Source organism: Phragmites australis, chromosome 11, assembly GCF_958298935.1.
Source record: "Phragmites australis chromosome 11, lpPhrAust1.1, whole genome shotgun sequence".
Lineage (NCBI taxonomy): Eukaryota > Viridiplantae > Streptophyta > Magnoliopsida > Poales > Poaceae > Phragmites > Phragmites australis.
The window spans coordinates 654,243-674,998 of NC_084931.1; the positions used below are offsets into that span (position 1 = coordinate 654,243).

The 20,756-nt window shown below is 43.3% G+C and overlaps 2 protein-coding genes across 3 annotated transcripts; one reads left to right on the top strand and one right to left on the bottom strand.

The window, feature by feature from the left end:
• The first annotated feature begins 1,264 nt into the window (after window positions 1–1,264).
• On the top strand, window positions 1,265–6,184 carry LOC133885729 (pectin acetylesterase 5-like). 2 transcript variants are annotated; one of them, XM_062325466.1, is made up of 12 exons: window positions 1,268–1,562; window positions 1,726–1,808; window positions 2,275–2,404; window positions 2,949–3,028; window positions 3,108–3,197; window positions 3,827–3,951; window positions 4,636–4,696; window positions 4,780–4,830; window positions 4,951–5,028; window positions 5,121–5,226; window positions 5,309–5,454; window positions 5,912–6,184. In XM_062325466.1, exons 1-12 carry the CDS (start codon window positions 1,325–1,327, stop codon window positions 6,032–6,034), a joined length of 1,311 nt encoding a protein of 436 aa, XP_062181450.1. In that variant the 5' UTR covers window positions 1,268–1,324; the 3' UTR covers window positions 6,035–6,184. The 2 variants fall into 2 exon arrangements, with proteins under 2 accessions (XP_062181451.1, XP_062181450.1); XM_062325467.1 differs by lacking the exon at window positions 4,951–5,028 and having other exon boundaries at window positions 1,265–1,562.
• A 1,927-nt stretch (window positions 6,185–8,111) lies between these two features.
• Window positions 8,112–10,849, bottom strand: LOC133884768 (E3 ubiquitin-protein ligase XB3). The gene is made up of 8 exons (XM_062324317.1): window positions 10,518–10,849; window positions 10,373–10,432; window positions 10,159–10,230; window positions 9,949–10,070; window positions 9,726–9,866; window positions 9,510–9,617; window positions 8,909–9,176; window positions 8,112–8,783 (listed from the first exon to the last, which is right to left on the bottom strand). The coding sequence occupies exons 1-8, from the start codon at window positions 10,698–10,700 to the stop codon at window positions 8,376–8,378; spliced, it is 1,362 nt and encodes a 453-aa protein (XP_062180301.1). The 5' UTR covers window positions 10,701–10,849; the 3' UTR covers window positions 8,112–8,375.
• Window positions 10,850–20,756: the final 9,907 nt, after the last annotated feature.

Genomic DNA, 20,756 nt, shown 5'->3' on the forward strand with positions numbered 1-20,756 from the left:
GAAGTTGGCAACCAAATGCCTCATGCACTGCATTCTTGTTTTCACTATACTCCCATGATACATGATAGCCTTCATTAACCACCAAGTTTGTAAAATCTAGATTGTTTCATTCGCCAAGGACATGAACATTGTTCTCATCATCCGAGATGTCATCCACAAGAGGTTCCTCGTCTTCTCGATCCTCCTGCTCCACTTATTCAATTAAACCAGGAATTTTCTCCCTCTCATCTACCTCACCAGTTGATTCCATCGAATTGGTTGAGGATTGCCCAATATTCGGTGCTCCCACCTCGTCACCCTCCTCCAAAACACCTCTGCCCTGTAACTCCCCAACTCCCTCCCGGTTCCTTCATTGCACAAGCAACATAGGCGCCAAATTTATCTCAATTGTTCACTCCAGGTACCTCCTCCAAACCGAGGTATTAGTAAGCTGAAACACATCACAGTAAAAACTTTCAGTTCAATAGTCAACTACAACGCTAACGGTCAGCTCTTATTACTTGGGATCTATTATGAAACCCCGTATTAACCCGCCGTGCAATCTCACAAAAGTCTTCTCCATTGATCTAGATACACCCTTCTCCATTAAATCAAAACCCGACAGATCTACCATTTGCGGACCATAAACAATGTCCCCTTCCCCATAAAAAAATCTTGAATTATCACTTATCCGACATACCTGTCCACAATCAATACAAAAACTATACTACTATTTTGACGAACAACCAATATATGTGCTATATCTAAAAATAGAATATATTATAACAAACTACTATGTTTCCTAAAAATACTACATATGATACCTAACCTATATAAAAAGATAGATATGATGGCTAAACCTAATTAGTTTATAAAAAATAACTAAATTAAGACTCTTTACCTTCACCAAAGATAGATTTCGATAGAGCTTCGCCACTTCCCTCACCTATCTATTTGTGCTGGTGGAAAACCATAGAAATAAGCACTATGCTCGGTGATAGAGCCGATGATCCTCCTAAATAGGGCCACATGTCCAACAGGCGACATGTAGGTGACATTAGACGTGGATGCCACTGTGAACTTGCGGGATGTTAGAAGGGCAATAGGTTTCCTGTCGCGCTTCCAACAGGACATGAGTCTATACTTACAATTTTTTAAAATGGATACATATATATGTAGAAATATTTGATTTAAAAAATATATAAATAAAAAATTCCGTTCTTCTTTGCTATTGGGCTAGTACAACCAAAAAGGGCCTTTTGCGTCGCAGGCCAACCAGAAGCATATAAACGCGCCCACCAACACTGTCTCTGCCTGAGTGAGTAGTCATCCTGCCCCGCACCACATGCCGCCGCCGTCCTCCGCTTCGGCCCCGGCCGCCCACCACCTGCGCCTCTGGTGGCGCCGCCGCGGCCGAGCCGGCGCCGTCGGGGCCACCTTCGCCGTCGCTCTCCTCGCCGCCGCGCTGCTGCTCGCGCTCTCATACTACGCCTCCGTAACTCCCGTGACCTCCTCCTCCTCCGGCCGCCGTCCCGCCCTCGTTGGGCTCACCCTCGTCCGCCGCGCCGAGGAGAAGGGCGCGCGTGAGTTCCCACTCCCCACTTCCCCCGCCGTTTTCAAATTCCAACACCGCCCTCGCTACCCACCAGCTAATAAAACACCCTTTAGTATGCTACTACAATTCGTGTTTGATCAGGATTCAGTCTCAGGTTTGAATGAGGTTTGTTTTTTCTGTGATTTTTGCAGTGTGCTTGGATGGGAGCGCGCCCGGGTACCATCTGCAGACAGGGTCTGGGAGTGGATCGCGGAGCTGGCTAATCCACTTGGAGGTAGGCGACGTTTTCAATCGACTGCAGATTTAGATACAGACTCGTGCTCTTTTCGTCTCCAAGTTATTTAGTTTGGACAATGCATGCGTTATGAATTTGAAATTCAGTTACCGAAATGTGTGTACAAGTAGGAATTTGAAGTTGTTTCATAAAGGTTAGAGCACGATTTGGCTATGTGTGTATTCATGAAATAGAATACCTAGAATGGTTTTTGCAAAGCTTATGGTTCGGCTCATATATGTATGTAGCAATGTGATTGGGTAAGGAAAAATGGAGGAGCACCACAAGATTTTTCATTTGCAGTGAAACATAATGTTGTGGTATCCGCAGTGCTAATTAGTGTTATCATGTTTTCCCTATGAGTACTTGCTAACTGATCTAGCAAGTCATAGTTTCCACTAAAAAATAATTGTCTGTTGCTGCAATGCTTCTGTTTCCTAAGTTCTCTATGTTCCATGAACTTTAGGGTGGAGGCTGGTGCCGAAACCTCAAGTCATGTGCCTCACGTAAAAGATCGATGTTGGGTTCATCTCGGTACATGGAACACCACGTTGAGTTCACCGGGATCTTGAGCGATGATAAATATCAGAATCCTGGTATTGAAGTTTCCTATCTATCAGATGTTTGTTCCCTTTCTTTTATAATGTGTGTTTCTGTGTCTAAATTGCAATATTGTACCCGTTGATATGCCTTCAGATTTCAGTAGATGTGCCTGCAGCAAAGTTTAACTGAAGTATTTACACTGTTCTGCACTATCAAGTCCTCATCATTTGCTGACAGTTCTTAAATTGGTATTTTGCATATTAACCAACTAGATCATATTTTTCTACAATGTAACAAAAAGTTCATATTCACTAAACATAGCTAGCTAGCAGTATGTGCATTCATATTATTGAACTAGAGTTTTAATTTACAACTTGTTCCAATTATCTATGGATCAGCATGGCCTCTTCGAAGAGAGGCACCCCTGTAGTATTTACACTCTTTGAAATCTGACTCAATTGCTTACTGCAAACAGTAAGTTCCTGATTTTTTTTTGCTTCACAAGTTAAATGATCATCTATTGTATGATGTTACAGTGGTAGTTCAAAGTTCTTAAAACTTCTAGGGCTCTCATTGAGCATATTCGTCAATGTTCAGATTTTTACAACTGGAATAAAGTGAAGATAAGGTATTGTGATGGGGCATCATTCTCTGGGAATGTCAAAGATGAATTGCAGGTGTGGTTTGTGTATTTCCCAACAGATTCTGTATAATACTCAGTGAATATTCGGAGTCTTATTCTGTGAATCTTTGTAGAACGGCACAAAATTCTTCTTCAGAGGCCAGCGTATCTGGGAAGCTGTTATGAACGAACTTCTATTGAAGGGGCTTGGACATGCTAAACAGGTCATTCCTTGCAAGCACAGCAAAATGCCTCTTTTTTGCAAAAAGAAAAGGATCTAATACAGTTCTTACTTTCATATTCGGGCGTAGACATAATTATGAACTAATCAATCAGCCATCATGAATATCTTGTAAATATGTTTTCTTGTCCTGTATACGTGTTTTTAATTTAACTGGATGGAGTTACTGAGGTTACACCATAAGCTCACAATGGATCAGTTTGATTATTTCTGTGGGAAACAGTTTAATAATGTTTTACCGGAATATGAAATGTTCCCAAATAAAAGAAATATAAACTAGTTGTGGCACTGATAGGTGGACAATAAATAATGGAGACACATTACATATCACGATAGTAGTAGTGTCGTTTACTCTTGCGTTCACCTATGGGATCTCTTTACCATTGTCTATGAGCTCCTACATGACTATTTTCTTATGATTTGCACTGATGTTTTTTCTTACCATGTAGAATGTTGTATATCCATCCATACTTGCAAGTTTAGTTACTGGGTATGATTTGTAGCTAAAAATATTGGTTTCATAGTCTAGTTTGTCTTTGCCAGTTTGCACATATTAGCAATTCGAATATTGTACTGATGGTGTGATGCTGATATTCTATTTTCAGCTTTCAGGCTTTTCTAACAGGATGCTCTGCTGGTGGGCTAGCCACTTACATTCACTGTGATGCTTTTCGTGCACTTCTACCAAAGGATTCTAGCGTTAAGTGTCTTGCGGATGGCGGTTTTTTCCTTGATGTGTATGTTTCTGTATTGCCTTTGACTTGTTGCTGATATGTTTCGCCATTTGCTCAATTCTTTTGTCTCATGTGCCATGTGATTTATCTTTTCACATGCATGTGTATAGTTGCTTTACATCCTGGCAAGGTTCCAAAAACCGCCGGTAACAGAAAATCCCAGTGAGTGCCAGGATTTTGAAAAAAAAGGTCTGATTTAGCGTAGATACCAATGCTATTATAGAGTCGACTAGTCGAGGCTTGACAAAATGTTAGAAAAATATTTTGATAGTATTTAGATATCATTCTAATCCATCAGGAATCTTGCTGGTAACACCTAGGTTACCGGCACCTGATGGTACCAGGAGTTATCATGAAACCGGAAAATGGGACCCTAGTCTGAAGTACTTGCATCTGTCAGCGTTCAATGTCAACAAAACCACATTTAATATCCAGAAGCATTTTAGAACGTCTGAAACCTTAACTTAAAGGGGTTACTAATCATCTATCTTACCAGTTCATTTAACGGCATTGCTAGATGCCAGTCAGCAAGCACCAAACTGCACGTTCTTTAAACTCTTGTTATTAGTCAGGAATGAGATAGTATATTAGTAATCTAAACAAAAACTTCGGAAAATGGAAATTGTACCACTTTGCTATGTACTCAGTTCCTATCTTTAATCCATTTGGTTCCTTCTACAATTACAGAGAAGATATTTCTGGGAAAAGGACCATTCGGGCTTTCTACAGTGATGTTGTCCGCCTTCAGGTTTCTTTCCCTCTCTTGCAACCTCTTTCCAATTTCATCCATTTTGAACATTCACATTTTCTTTTCTGAATGCTTTGTTTCAGGGTCTACGGGAACAATTTTCGTATTGTAATTCAAACATGGAGCCAGGGCAGGTTAGTCTCTTAATTCCCAACAATGTAATCATTTACTACATTAGTGTCATCGGTCTTGCCCACTCATTGCTGCCGCTGAAGTTATGCTATTCTAAAGTTACCACTTATACTGTGTTCCAGTGTTTCTTTCCACGTGAAGTTGTAAAAGACATTGTCACCCCAGTTTTTGTTCTTAATCCAGCTTATGATGCTTGGCAGGTATCATTATCCGTATTCATCAGACTACAGCCATGTTCTATTTTTGTGTTAAATATCAATATCAACATATGCTTAACACTTTATTTTTTCAGGTACAACATGTTTTGGTTCCAGAAGCATCTGACCCTCAACATGCATGGCTAAACTGCAGACTGGATATTAGCAAGTGCAGTTCTAACCAACTTGAAATTCTCCAAGGTTGACTCACCTTGCACATTATCATTTTCTGGTTTCCGGATCTATAGTCTTGTTTTGGTATGTCTAATTTAAAATTTTGCAGGTTTTAGGAAAGATCTGCATGACGCTATAAGTGAACTTAAGCAGAAAGGGGACTGGGGTATTTATATCAACTCGTGCTTTGTTCATTGTCAGTCGCTGAACTCCTTTACTTGGCACTCTCCATCTTCTCCTAGAGTCAACAATAAGGTAACAACTTTATCCTACAAAAAGGGGGGACATGCAATTACACTACAAGAAACATTATTACATATTAACCTGAGTGGAACCGGCATTTGCAAAATTATGTGACCGTAAGCCGACTTAGTATTTACAGCTGTGCTGTTCTAGAGATTGGTGTTATGGGTTTATATTTTTGGAGGTACTAGAAAATGATTTCCTGATAATTGATGAGAGGGGATTTGTACATGTTTGATGAGAACTAGCGGTCTACTAAAAATGTAAAACTGCTCATCTCCCAGAGCACCATACACCTGATTATCTGTTACAGATCGGGTGTCTCCTTTTTTTTTTGGTTACGTGAGCAAACTGTATATGATTAAAAAACAATTATTTATGAACTTGAAGATAACAATCTTCTTGCAATTTTTTATCTCATTTCGGCAATATTGTGCCCGCCATTCTAATCGTAATATTTGGTGAATAGACCATCGCCGAAGCAGTTGGAGACTGGTTCTTCGACAGGAGAGAGGTGAAGGAGATAGATTGTGAATATCCCTGCAACCCGACATGCCACAACTTGGTTTTTGCTAAGCCTTTCAAGGCATGAAGTTTTGACCTTCTATTTGTCTATGATGATGTAAAAAAGCAAATTCTGTATAAACTTATCATTTCATTTTCGACTTATTTGGGTAAGCGGTACCCGGTCTGTACATCGTACTTGATATATACATAGAGCTGCAAACTAAACTTATCAGAATTATCCAAAAGCAATTATCTCTTAGAAGCATGCTGCAGCGCTGTGCCATGATCATACTGCTGCAAGTTTAACTGATGCTTGACAGTGACTCTGTGTTGTCCCAGAAACAGTAGAGCTGTCATTTTCGTTACAGGGACGCGCACCCTGAGGTTGAAGCATCGATCGGTGGACTGTGGAGGTAGTACGCGTTGGACGTTGCTGTCGTGTCGCAGTGGCCCTTTTCCCCCTCCAATCCAGATGCAGACGTATCCATCAGTTCTACTTGGACGTGACATTTCTCCAGGCCAGATAGGTACGTTACGTATGCCCGTGTGGATGCCTTTCTCTCTGCTTATCAAACCCATTTCCATTTTTCTGTCGTGTTAATTACTATTATTATTGTCTTATTAGGTATGCCAGTATGGTACTACGGTTTAAGCACCAAAGTAAGATATGGAAACTGGGAAAGATGGCATCAAAGTGACGGATCAGGATCTCTGACTTTAATATTATCGTGACTTCGTTACTAATATATAGGTCTGATCCTTAGCGTCAGTGACAAGCAGCGAAATCAGGAGATCATCATCCCAAAGTGACAGCAGCGTTGGCTCCTAACCGTCGATCTGGTCCCGTTGGAAGTAGTATTGCTATTCCAGTGAGCGATGGGTTTCTTTTTGTCCAAAGTAAGTAAGATATGGAAGCGCACTAGCGGCACTACAGAAATGCAACTCCTTGGATTCTTTTTGTCCAGATCATCAGCTGATCAAGTGTGATGCCTAGATATTTCATTCAGTTGATTCATAAAATAACGAGTAAGCTTCAAAAATATCTGTTTGAGCCTTCGTCACGATGAACACATGGTCAATCACGTGACGTGGAAATGCATCCATGTATATATATATTCATTCCAACGCTTGCCTGTGCCCTAGTCAAACGAGACTATAAGCCACGCTTTGCTTGTTTGTTGCAGTCGTCTTTTAGTCCTGAAACTCTCCGTATGAACAGTGCTTCTGCAGAAAATTCGTAGCACCACTTACAAGTTCTCTGAACTTTCACTGCATACTCCCTAGTCCACACGGCAGGGTTAGCTTTTTACTCGGTCTTCCCACGTACACTCCTCCTGCTCCTTACCCATCTTCAGCTATATTCTCTTTATTTCATTTCTTTTTTTATTCCTTTCTCTATTTTTATTTTCTCTCATCTCTAATTATTTCATTTCGAAGGAAATTGTGAAAGAAAATAAGAGAGAATTCTGAGATAGAAAGAATATTTTCGTGAAAAAAAATCCGTAAAGAGAAGCTGTTGGAACGTTGAATAGAATGAAAATCTCTTCGGAAAAGTAACGAAACTCGTGAAGAGAAACCATCGGAGATTCTCTTACTACCATTAGCCATCGTTCAATCAAAACGTGTCACAAGATCACAAAGAGCGTCACTCGCTGCAAGGACATTTCACCCCACATGTACAAAAAAACACAATAGCTAGCGTTAAGCATCCTCTGCAGCGAGTGAGGCTGCTGTCTCACGAACCACTACTAGCAGTAGTTGTACCAGAAGTGCGACAGCCGGACGGCGATGACCGGTGGGCAGTCAGTCTCTCACGGTACATTGTCATCTAGGCAGGAGCAGCGGCGTACCATCCGCCAATTCATGGCGCAGCTGGTGGCTCGATCCAAGGACCACCGTGCTCTGCCGCATCAGTACACGAGCTCTGGCCATGGACCAGGCCAGCCATTAACACGAGACGAGAGGGCCAAAAATGGGCGTGCGTGATCCATTACATTACACCACACGGGGGAGGAGGCAGACCGGCAGAGCTCACAAGCCATGGCAGGCCAGCTTTTGAGGCGAGGAGATGGAGGCTGCAATGCATCCTTCACCAGTCACCACAGTACCGGACTGTGATGAATGAGCAGCCTCCATCTCCCTGAGAGCTACATGCATTGAAGTTGAGTACTACGGCTATAGCTTGCTTGAGCATATATGCCCGATGAATCTATAACTGGTGACAATAATACAGACAGGCGAATCCTGGCAAGCCAAAAAATAGGGCAGACAGACAGACAGAGACATTGGAAGAGAGAAAGACTACTTATTTAGCTCCTATCTATAACTTCCTTGGATCACCCTGAAAGCTCCAACACGTGCTTGGGTTTCCATCTTCTCTTGGAAAGCCGATGATGGCTGCTTCAGCTTCCTGCTGGCATTCTGTTTCACAGATCGTGCTCAGGCTTGTCAAGGCTGCCACTGTCGCTGTCGACCATCCGGCTTGAGCCCCGGCCGATCTTTGAGAAGGAGCCCATGGCCGAAGAGAGACCTTTGAAGCTGCTGCTCCCCTCACTGAGGTTGTGAGACCGCCGAGACCGCCTTCGAGTGAGCTGCGGGGAAGCTGGCTTTTCCAGATCACTGGTAGTGTTGTTGGTTCCGGCCACCAGCAGCCGCGAGATGCTGCCGCGGCAGAACGGGCAGGCCGGTGAGGGCAGGGTCAGGGTCGTTGGGTTGGGCTTGCTGTGGCAGCACAGAGCCAGTGTGCACGGCGCGCACATCTGGTGCCCACAGTCTTGCACCTCAATGCTGCAAGCCTGGTCGAAGCAGATGCAGCAGAGATCCGTGTCGCTCACCTGTGACCCAAATGAATGATAAATGAGTCGCTCATTCGCCAGCCACACACGAACAAGAAAATAAACTGCCAAATGTGACCATGGAATTGTAATCTGACAATTGTCACAGAATGCATTGCATGTACCTCTGAGGATGCGTCGTCAACAACAGCGGCATTTTCATCGTAATGCGAAGGTGACGGCAGGGAGTACTTTGTGCCATTCAAGACCTTCTTCTCCCTCTCCCTGTTGGCTTCCATCAGGGCTGCTTCCAGGAGAGCCTTTGCGTCCGGATCGAGCTCGCTGATGAACTTAAGCGGGGAAGGCCATACCATGGGCTCTGCCGATGAAGGGTTTAGCAAAGCCGCACATGCTCCATGGTTGCGCTTCAGTGCAACAGCATAGGGAATTCTCCTGTAGGGACCAAAAATTGTTCGCCGTAAGATTACAGTGGCAGAGTACGACCAATTCAGCAAAAGGACAGATTACAATTTGAGAATAACAGCAAGCATAGGTGAATTTTGCAACTGTGAATTCAGCAAATGGTCAGTGACTCAACTTGTTACTAGACCAGTTGAATTCTACTGCTATTAGGTAAGGGAGCAATTGTTATTCCTGTTTTGTTCGTCCCAACTAACAACTAAACTTGGTAATCAGAATAATCAAAGCAATGTTCAAGCCTTTCATGCCTTTTGCAGTTTGCTATACACTAAAAGAGCAACTGCACGGTAGAGATCTGGCTCTCACCCTGCTGAGTCCCTTTGGAGACGATCAGCTCCCCATGCGAGCAGTTTCCGGATGCAATCCAGGCTCCCGCTTCGAGCCGCCAAATGCAATGATGTGCTACCAGGGAAGCTGCAGCAGCAAACAACAGATGAATCAGCATTTGCACTGAGTGAGGAAGATCGGAAAATTGAGATGATTCCCAAATTAATGGGCCGGCAGCAAGATCGGCAACATTACCCGTATGAGCCGGTCAAAGCTGACACAATGGCGCCGTTCTCCAGCAACACCTGCACGCACCCAGGCCGGCCCTGCCTGGCCGCGAGATGCAGCGGAGTCGCACCGTGGTCGTCCCTGACGTTGACGAACCGGGCGAAACCCCTGCCAAGCTTCGACAGCAGCAAGTGAGCAGCATGTCACGCCGGCAACAGAGCCAGACAGCCATTGGGGGCAAAGATCTCACCATGAGTCGGCAACCGGCGTGGTCTGCGCCGCCGAGAGGATGGCCTGCAGGCAGTCAACATGGCCGAAGTACGCCGCGTGGTGCAGGCAGGTCCGCGCGTGCACGGAATCGAACATCAAGATCTGATGCACAAATTAATCGAACAACTCCGTAATTAGTGAGTGAAGTTCGCAAGAGTAAAGATACGAAACAAAGTTTGCAGCTGCTCACATTGGCGCCGGCCTGGAGGAGCTTGAGCACGCAGTCGATCTTGCCGTGCATAGCCGCGAGCACCAGCGGAGTCTGGAGAGCAAGAAGCAAGCAAGCAAGCAAAAAAAAGAAAAAAGATGAGATCTTTAGGCAGCTGGTACAGAGATCCTTGCAAGTAGCAAACAAAAAGGCATCGTTGCAAACGAAAAGGCAACACTTTGATGGGATCCAGCACCTGCTTGTGCCGATTCAACGCGTCCGGTTGCACCCCGTGATCCAAGATCATGGACAGCACCTGCAGGAAAAGAAGCAAGAGGTGGTTGGTTCAGAGACCGAGAAGCGGAGGGGATCCATGGCGTCAGTGGCTGGGGAGGAGCGACCTCGAGTTGGCCATTGGCGGCGGCGATGTGAAGGGCCGAGAGGCGGTCGTAGAGCGTGGAGCGGCGGGCGAGGGAGGGGTCGGCGTCGAGGAGCGCGTCCAGGGCATCGAGGTCCCCGAGCTGCGCTGCGCGGAAGTAGTCGTGCTCGTCGCCGGTGCGGGCGCAGCTCACGCCGTGCCCCATGGCTGCCCCTCCACCCACTACTTCCGCGGCGGCGGCTCCTCCGGCTCGACTCCACCTGCCGTCGGCAAAGTGGCGGGGGGAGGTGGGCGCCGGGCGCCGAAGCGTGCAGCGATGGGGAAAGAGAGGCGATGGCTTTACGCCTTTTTATTGTTGAGATGAGACTCTCTCTCTCTCTCTTTCTCTCTCTGTTAAAAAAGAGAGGAAATTCGAAATATCTCTGATTTCTTTACTGCTGAATCAACCCGGTAAGTATAACCACCAATTGACGTCCCGTTTATTCACAGTCGTCAGATCAATCTGATCGAAAGGCTCCTCTGCATAATCGCTTTGCTAATTCAACGGGTGCAAAAAGAAAAACTTTGCTGATTCAACGGCCTCCTCCTCTGAAAAACTTAACCGTCCTTTTCTCATTCATTTATTCTCCGATACTAGTTATATTCTCTTATACTTGTCTTTCGGTAATGTTATTTCTGACCGGTCCATGGTCCGAAGGCAAGTTTAAAGTGTTCTGAAAAGGCGCAAATTTAAATCATTCGTGATTTGAAAAGACACGGAATTTAGTTTCACTTTGCTGCAAAGAAAGAAAAAAATTATAAACGTGTCCAAGAAAGAAGGCAAATGTAGGACCCATGCTTGTAATTGTGTTGGTGCTATGGGACAAGTACCCGTTTGTGTGGTGTTTAGCTTCTCTAAATGGTGGGTGCAAATGCAATTTTGAAGCTTACGGTAGTACTTCTCAATATCTTATAGGCAATGCGCCTAAAGTAGGGGCTTTTCTTGAAAAAGATTATGTTTTTAAGAGCGATGGTGTTAGGGCTAGTTTGCTTTATAGGTAATACTGCCGTACAACAAGCGTAGCATGTCATTTTATTTTTTAAATTGGCTATCCCTAAATGTGGCTATGGCCATGACATGAATCGCATAGGTTCCAAAATCATCACTAACCATGGTTACAGGCGGATTCGTTCACACCTTATTCATAAGTTGATCGATTTTTTATCAAACTCAAATTTAAAATTTAAAAAATCAAACATTTAATGATGGTTACCGTCCACGGGCAGCTTTCGATGGTCAAACTCATTGGCGAACTATGATCCTAGTAAGTACTAACCACGCATATGAAATGGGTTTCGTTTCTTTAGTGAATATTTCAAAATCTTCAGTTTAAATTATAACCATTACTGTAGCCAGTCGCACATAATCGAGAACAAAGGTCAATTCATATTTGTTTGAGGTGACGATGCTTTGAGCACGGGAAATGAATTGAAGTTCGAGGGAGCTGTGAGCCTAGCTGTAAGTGATAAAGCTGCTCCGAAAAATCAATTATGTTACTGGCAACTCGTGCGTCCGGTATTTTGTCCGTCCAAATCGTATTGAGATTAGTTCTAGCTAGTTATTGTCCTTTGTATTTGGGTTGTATTATATTTTTTTCTTTAACTGATAGGATATAAAGGAGGTGAGTAGTAAGGAAGTAGATAGAGAGCAGGAGATTCTTACCAATACATTCAATGCATTTTTGAATTTTGAATCGTAGTCACGTCCTAACATAGGGAACAAAGAGATAAAAGATATGGATCTTGTGCTTCCACGTGTCTAAACCGGATCAAGATACTAGACAGTCTACTTTTGTATTTTGAACCACGGTCATGACAAATCCTGCCACTCATGTCTTTATTGATATTTTTGCTTTACTAGTACTATCCAACTTATGATATAATTTCATGTTTGATGTATTTTTATCATGTAAATTATATAATTTTTTGAATTTTGAATCTTTTGCCACCAGAGAGAGCTATTTTTGGGTACAAAATCATGTCATTGAACATGTCTAAACTTGTGTTCAGATATAGAATCGTGCCATTAAACATGTCCAAACTTGCCTTCAGGTACAGAATCGTGCCATTAAACATGTCCAAGCTTAAATTTAAAATGAGATGAATTATTTATTGATCATGACTATAACAAACAAGATTGTACATGTAACGAAGTTATCTAAACCTGAATACTCAAAAGTGGAACAAACACTATCTATACCACTAGAAAACTAAAAACCTCGTTATTTCCATCAACACATAACCCATTATTGATCTTTTCTTGTCACAAGAGCTTTTAAATTTAAGTCGTTCTGGTACATGATGCATGAAATCTTGGCTTAACACATACATGGTGCATGGCACATGAAGATTTTGGATACATAATACTAATATGTCTTGCATTATTGAAATTTGAAGAAATAAGATATGTACCACCTATTGATATTTAAATAAATAAGTTATGTACCACCTATGAACCAGTTTTACCTTAGGTGTCCCTCTATTAATACTTATAAAAAATACAAAAACTTATTAAATCAGTGAATTTTAGGAGCTTGTACCTCCTTAGGTACCATTAGAAACAAGATACACATAACCTAAATCAAGCACTAACAAGGTACACCTAACCTAAATCTATAGCTTGTAGGAAGTTGCGGTGGAACTCGGCGGTCCACCTCATCCTAGGCTCCTTGGATATGATGTACCGCCTCACACCGCCATTCCTACTATCGTTGCCCATCTCTGAACTAGCAAGGGATCTCGCCCTGAGGGCTGGAGCTCACCAGACCCAAGCAAGAAGAAGCTAGCAGTGCAAAGGAAAGAACCAAAGTTTCACTTTTGTTCCCCTCTTTTGAGGCTCCTGGGTCCCTCCCGACAACCGGAGGTAGCCATAGTAGAGCAGCTTGTCGTGCTACAGGCCATCGCCATAGATATAGTCGAAGTGGAACCAACTATCATAGATCTAGTCATCGTGGTGGCGCAGGTTACTGTGGTAGAGGAGTTTGCCGTGGGGGAAGTTGTTGTAGTGGAAGATCTCTCCTGGATCTCCTGTCATGCATGAATCTAGCGAGGAGGCATCAGATTCATCCCTCATGATGTCATCTCGCACAGATCCGATGAGGGGAGGTGCAGATCTAGCGACGGGAGAAGTAGATCCGTCCCTCATGAGGACGTCACACACGGATCCGATGAGGGGATAGTACGGACCGTTTTGAGGCTATCCTGCACAGATCTGGCGAGGCACATCACGAGGGAAGGGGTGGATCCGGCAGCTTGCACCAGCAAGGCACACCGCCATCACTGTTCGTTCGCTATGTTGTGCTGCTGTCGCATGATTAGGGGCGACCTCCCGGTCTTGTAGCCGCGCATGGCCAAGGGTAGCCTCCCGACCTCCGCTGTCGTGTATACTGTACCTCAGCCCTACCGTACCTCCTCTTGTATGGCTCCGTACCAGCTCGCCGACGGCGAGCTTAGCACTACGGAGAGGATAGCGAGATTGTCGAAGGAGGTGAGGGAGGAGAGAGACGGTGTGAAAAATGAATGAGATGAGAGAGAGGATCTATCCTTTTATTCTGTATCCGATTATTACGGTGAGTCCCATATATTAATACAAGTTATATTTTTTTAATATTAACTCATATTTCGATACAGCTCCGGATGGTCATGATACCCAACCCAGTTGACTGGACTATGTAATCCTTATTCCAGCTGCTCTCACTTACTAGGCCATACCTTGGATGTGATCTTTCTTTCGTTCTGTTGTGCTTTGTTTTCGCTAACACCATCTTCGATGCGAACGAGCTGGCACATGGTATGGACCCGACATTTCTTCTCCAGAATTCGATTCACTGATTAATATCAAACTGCTTTAGACCATCTCCAACAGGATCTGTAAATCTGAAAATTACAGTGCTACGATTCACTGATTAATATCAAACTGCTTTAGACCATCTCCAACAGGATCTGTAAATCTGTAGGCCATCTCCAACAGGATCTGTAAATCTGAAAATTACACCATCTTCGATGCGAACGAGCTGGCACATGGTATGGACCCGACATTTCTTCTCCAGAATTCGATTCACTGATTAATATCAAACTGCTTTAGACCATCTCCAACAGGATCTGTAAATCTGAAAATTACAGTGCTACGATTCACTGATTAATATCAAACTGCTTTAGGCCATCTCCAACAGGATCTGTAAATCTGAAAATTACAGTGCTACAGTACTTTGCGGGGTACTGTAGCACTGGAAATTCGTTTCCCCCCGCGTCCGTATCCAGTGATACAATACTGCTACAGTGTTAATGATAGAGGATGCTGCAATAGTGATAAGGGATACTGTAATAGTATTTTGAGGATGAAAATTTAAAATAACTGTTGGAGACGGTCTTATTTATGCGCTTTCTTGTCACTCCTACTAGCAGTAGCAGATTGAGCTGACGGCCCGCGTGACAATATATTTTTCGGGAAGAGCCCGAGTGACACTACTTTTGCACATTATTTGTCCGTGCATTATTGGCAATCATGTGTTATATAATGGGAGTAGTTTCTCTTTTGCGAACGATATATATACACACTATCATAGAGAGTAGTAGAAACTGATGGTGGTTTTGCCAACACAGATGCTGCATCTTCTCCAATTTTCCATCTGGATAGCTAAAGAGATACTGTAAAGATAGGGAGGGAAAATATTGAGGTGAATTCAGATGACACGTCGCCCATGCTGGTAAAGCCATCGTACCTCAAGGTCATGGTGGTTGATAAAATCTCTCGCAGCTGCTACACCAGGAGACCTGGCGATCAGAACGAGCTCCAACGTCGGTGGCTGCGAGCGATGGTGCACAGTTGTTGCGAGCGATGGTCCCATCCACCGGGTTCGATCCCTGCAGTCTCACAGGGGATTTATTCCTGCGTTTGGAAGGATCCAAACTTACAGATTCCCACGTGAACGTTTGGGTTCTAGATTTTCTTTATAAATTATTTTATAAAGATTTATAATCACTTCTAAAAATCGTTTGACTGACTATCTAAATTGAGTTTATTGATAGAGATGATGATGCTGGTGGTACAATTAACCACTTTATCATTTGTTGATGTGCTGTTTTTTTTACTTTTTTGCAATAATAATAATTAACATACATATATAGCATGAACATCATCTCTTATTGTTTTTGAGCAATTGTTGTATGCATTTGAATTTAATTGGAATGGATCAATTCGTAAAAAGTGAGGTCATGTGAAAGACTTGAAATTTCACAATATAACTTAGAGCTAATTTTAGAAATTAGTCTATTAATTAAGATGGATATTGATGAATTTTTCCTAATTTTTGGGAATCCTTTTAAAGCTCTAAAAAGTCATGGAAGGTGCAAAACAATCAACTTTAATGAATTATAATTATAATTTTGTTTATATTTTTTAAGTGCAACTAGTTAAAATGGGTTGTTTCTTTATAGGTTATAGAAACTACATAAAAATTTGGTAGATTTTTGGAGACTTTTATAAGGTCTAAACATGTAGGGAAAAGAGATGGATTTTGGGACATCTTGTAAGGGGGGCTGGATCGGGAGAATCGGTGGTGAACGGGCTCAAGCAGTTTCAACTAATATCTCCCGATCCTTGAATTGAGTTACCTAAAATTGTTCTCGCTTGACTGTTTGGCTGTTGGATTAATCGAAACACCCAATAATCCGAAATGATTCCAGCAGCCAAAAAAGACCTAAAAGAAAATCTCTAGTCTCGTATAGGTGGAGTCATAACGGGATCATGACACTCTCATCATGTATGAAACGTGTGTTACTTCGTCGATCTCTTAAGAGGCACATGATATATATAGATTATAGATTTAACATATGTTTTAGAATATATGTTGTTGTATATATACAGAGGATATGATGTGAGTTTAAATATGTATTTAGATACTATAGCTTATACTGTAATTTTGAGATTTTTTTTAGAACTGGGCGATCGACGGAGAGCGACCACGGTAAACCAAAGTTCAGGGGTTAGAATGAATTTATTCCCGATGCAAAATATTGAATCATCTGCAATACAATGAGAGCGGCAAAAACCCATGATGCGTGCACTATCCTCGGTTAAACCCCGTGGCGTCCCAGAGTGTATGAAATTAGTAGTACTTTAAGGCAGAGCCCAGAGCTGGGAAACTAGTGACAGTAATCCATAGCTTTGGATGCTTGACGGTAGATGGGGCACATGCACCGTAGGGTGATCTGGTCCGGTCCTTCATCAAGCATGAGTCATTCTCGATTTGTGGTGACCATTTCTCGTATGACCCTAATTTTTGGGATCTTTTTATATCTCCTGTATTAATCTTTAAATTAAATAGCTGATATATATAGTATAATAGTTGTAGTTACAGTCAAAATTTATATATAAAGTATTAAAGTTACAAGTATAAAATGATATTGTATATTATAAATCTGCCTTAATGGCCAACAAAAACATAAAGGAAGACAATGACTCAAAGCCATAAGTAGCTAGGGTGCAAATGCAACTTCTAAGTCTACTCGTCATCCTCGCATTCTCCTCCAGCGAAGTGGGCTTCAATTTTCTTATCTAAATGATAATAAGAGTGAGTACGATAGGTACTCAGCAAGCTCTATACTATTTTAAGAGTTTGATAGATGCATAAAGTTAATTCAAGGATAAGGTTTTACAATTTAGTTTTAAACGTAAACCCTGTTTATTCCGGGACTCAGTTGTATTCTTTACTGTTTACCTTTAAACAATTTGGAGTAATTCAAAACCAGGTAACAAATCATATCTGATGGTTTTTCGGTCATGTGAGGGACCACACCTCACTCTATAGTCCTTATCATCACATATGGTGTATCTCTAATACCACACAGATCATGGCAGATTTAGCCAGCAAACTTATCTCACGGACATCTAGTACGCACACTCACTCATCAAGACACACGCACCTGGAATCTAGTAAAAAAGGTTATATCTTCGCATGTCTGACTGTGGACCCGACTATTCGATTAGGTTTACACCCTGCAAAGGTTGTACACTATACCCACACGATATACTCAGTCTCCAACCGTTGTAAGCAGATGAGCGAATCATACCGAGACACTTCAATTAACTTTCTTGCCAAGCTAGAGAAGAATCAAACAACACCAAATGGAAAGCCAAATGAGCCCTAATGGATATCACACTGCAATAGATAGGCAGATTTCGAATTTAGATAAATTTTAGCGAAAGAATCACTGAAATCTGAGCCAGATATGACTCACAGAAGATTTAATCTAAAATTAAATTGAGAAATATGAAATGGCATTGTTCATAGGTGGGGCCCATGGGTGGGGCGCACTGAAAAGTAACTCAGGTGGGTCGGATATGGACTTGGATTCGGTTGGGCTTGGACCTGGGCCGCACAGTGTTGGGCTGTATAGTGGTAGGCCCACTCGGGTCAAGTCGGCTGGTGTTGCGGGCTATGGAAGCTAGGCCGGCCCACTGGGGCACGGCATCGACCGACTAGGAGGGCCTGGCAGGCCGATGTTGCGTAGCTGCCTTGGTCAGGCTGCGTGACGCGGGAGCGGGACGAGTCACGCGTGAGCGTGCGCGCATGCATGCCAGCAGAGTGAAGCGGCAAAGTAGGAGCGGCGGCGAGCAATCGTGGTAGAGCTGCGCTGGAGTGCTCGCCGGACTCGCGCTCCCGTTAGTGACTCACGAACAGAAATGGTTGTTAGACCTCAACATGTGATGGGGATTCCGTTTGGGGGCTTAATGTCAGCCAACGACAGCTGGAGTGACGTCAGAAGGCGGTCGGAGTGAAGCTAGGCGGTGGAGCTCGGCTGGAGTAGCGGAGAAGAGGAAAGGGAGGCGGGTTTGGTTGGCTAAAGGCTCCTACATGCATGACGTGATACGGAGAATACGGCCAAGGGGTCCAACGGCCGATGGTCGAACCGTGGTCTGGCCGGTGGAGTGCGGGTGAGGTACGGTGGTGATCAGTTATCGTGGAGGGGCGCTTCAGTGTCATGCCCAAGGAAAAACGACATGAGCAATTGAAAGGGGAGGGCTACATGAAGCTCATCGAGCTCAGAGTGAGAGAGGGAGAGGATGGTGGCCGACGGTTAAGTTTCGGCAACGATGGTGTCTGCACGTCTCTGGTGTGCGCGTGTTGTGGTCCAGCTTCTAGGCGAGGTAGGGGCGGCACCAGGACGACGGGGAGCTCTTGGTACTCCTTGGCTTCTTGCGGGGGGAGGGGGAGGGGGAGGGGGAGAAACAACGATGACAGAGCTATAGTGGCGAGCAATGGCGACAACAGCGATGCTGTGGCAGTGGCAAGGTAGAGAAACGTAGGAGGGGAGACTGAGCTGCTCTATTTATAGAGGGAGGGGGATGAGCAGAGAGGCGATGCAGAAATTTGTGACGTCGTGCGGTCGTCGGCGAGTAGCGCGGTGATGTGGTGGTGGGGCGATGCCCACCTTAATTCTTGTGGCATGGCTACACTGCGCCGGCCACATGTGTGCTCGGCTGGGCGCAGAGAGAGCAGAGAGAGAGCGAGAGCAGAGGTGGTGAGGAAGTTACCGGCGCATTGAATGCGCCGACCGTCGCGATGGCGAGGGAGACGACGTGGGCGTTCGAGCGGAGAGGGCGCACGCCGGATGGCTGACATGTGGATGGTTGGGCTCCCGCGCGCGGGCGCAGGAGAGAACGATCAGGCCAACACGGGCGGGGAGAGCTGGGTCGGTGGGCTAGTTTGCCAGGCTGCACAAAGAGAGAGGGAGGGAAAATTAGGCCGGGGGAGAAAACGAAAAGGGTTTTGAGATAAATTCAAAAGAGGGATTTGAATTTGGATTTGAGTTAGGTCTTAGCATAAATTCAATCGGGGATATTTTAATTATAAGATGGGAGTAAAGTTTTGAGATTTGGAAAATGATTTGAATCAAAAAGATTTAAATTTAAATTGGATTAGAGTTGAATGGGATGTAAGAATAGATTTGAAATTGAGAGACATTCAATTTCAAATCTCCACTTAAAGAACTATAAAAATAATAAACTAAATGTACATGAATCAATTAATGCACGAAGAAGTTTAGAAATTAAGATAGTGCATTCTAAATACTTAGTCAATTTAATATATATGAATATATACATATAGTAGATATATATTTTCCTTGATTTTATTTGATTTAATTAATTACAAATTTTTTAATTTAAAGTAAAAATTACTATTAATTAATATGTTAAAACTCATAATGTTACAATTTTTGCGTTGAATCCATCTCAGATGCCATGGCAAGTTCATTTCCTTCACAATTATAGTCGCCAGGGAAATTTGACAGTGCTGATTAGGTGAGAAATTAACCAGCTGTACCTACCTTCGGATGGATTAGGTGATCAGAAACATGCATGCATGAATCCTTATGATGCACACAGAATCACACAATTAGTCGTTTTCTCTTGTGACAGAGTTACAGACACGACTAATTGGCGCATTAGCAATAAGAAATTGACCTACATGTAGACTTTCTTTTCCTTAAAAAAAGTAAGGTCGACAGAGGAAAAGATCTACAATATGTACACAGCGGCGTGCGTGCATGTATAATGCTGACGAGCTATATACAGCCCGGCCATGTTTAGCACTCACTCCATAACAAATTTTGTATGTAGCTGCGAGCGATTTGGTATAACAAAACAAACTTAGCGAGCATGAGAATAATTGCCATTATTCTTCAGCGTCTGTTTAGCTAGTTATCCTATCGCTTTTCAGAGTGATTGACTCATATATATCTCTTTCCGCAGTGTAAAACTATTTTCTTAGCGTTATCGTTTCACAATGTAATTTATTTATGAAGTAAAGCCAACAATCTGACGGGACCTTTCAAAAAAAAAAAAAATCTGACGGGATCAAGTGCCCAATCACTATCTGGAAGTTGCCTGTTCCACAAAGGTGCATGTGTTCACATGGAGATCAGTTATCAACCAAGGACTACCTACAAATTTGAACAGATGGAAAAGGAAACTCCAAGTTTGAATACATGTGACTTGTGTGGCCTAGAACACCATGGATGCCGTGATCAACTGCCCGCAAACTAAAGCTCTAAGATCTTCCATTACATGCGTGGTCATTACCTGCCGATGATCAGTTTGTCTGTAATGTGCCGGACTGACTTTTTATCTTGCTCTCCAGGTTACCTGTTGATGTTGGGCCCAAGTAGTTCTTCTTTGCCGTGCCTGGCATGTCAGTATCTGTTGTGAAGCCAGGCCCCA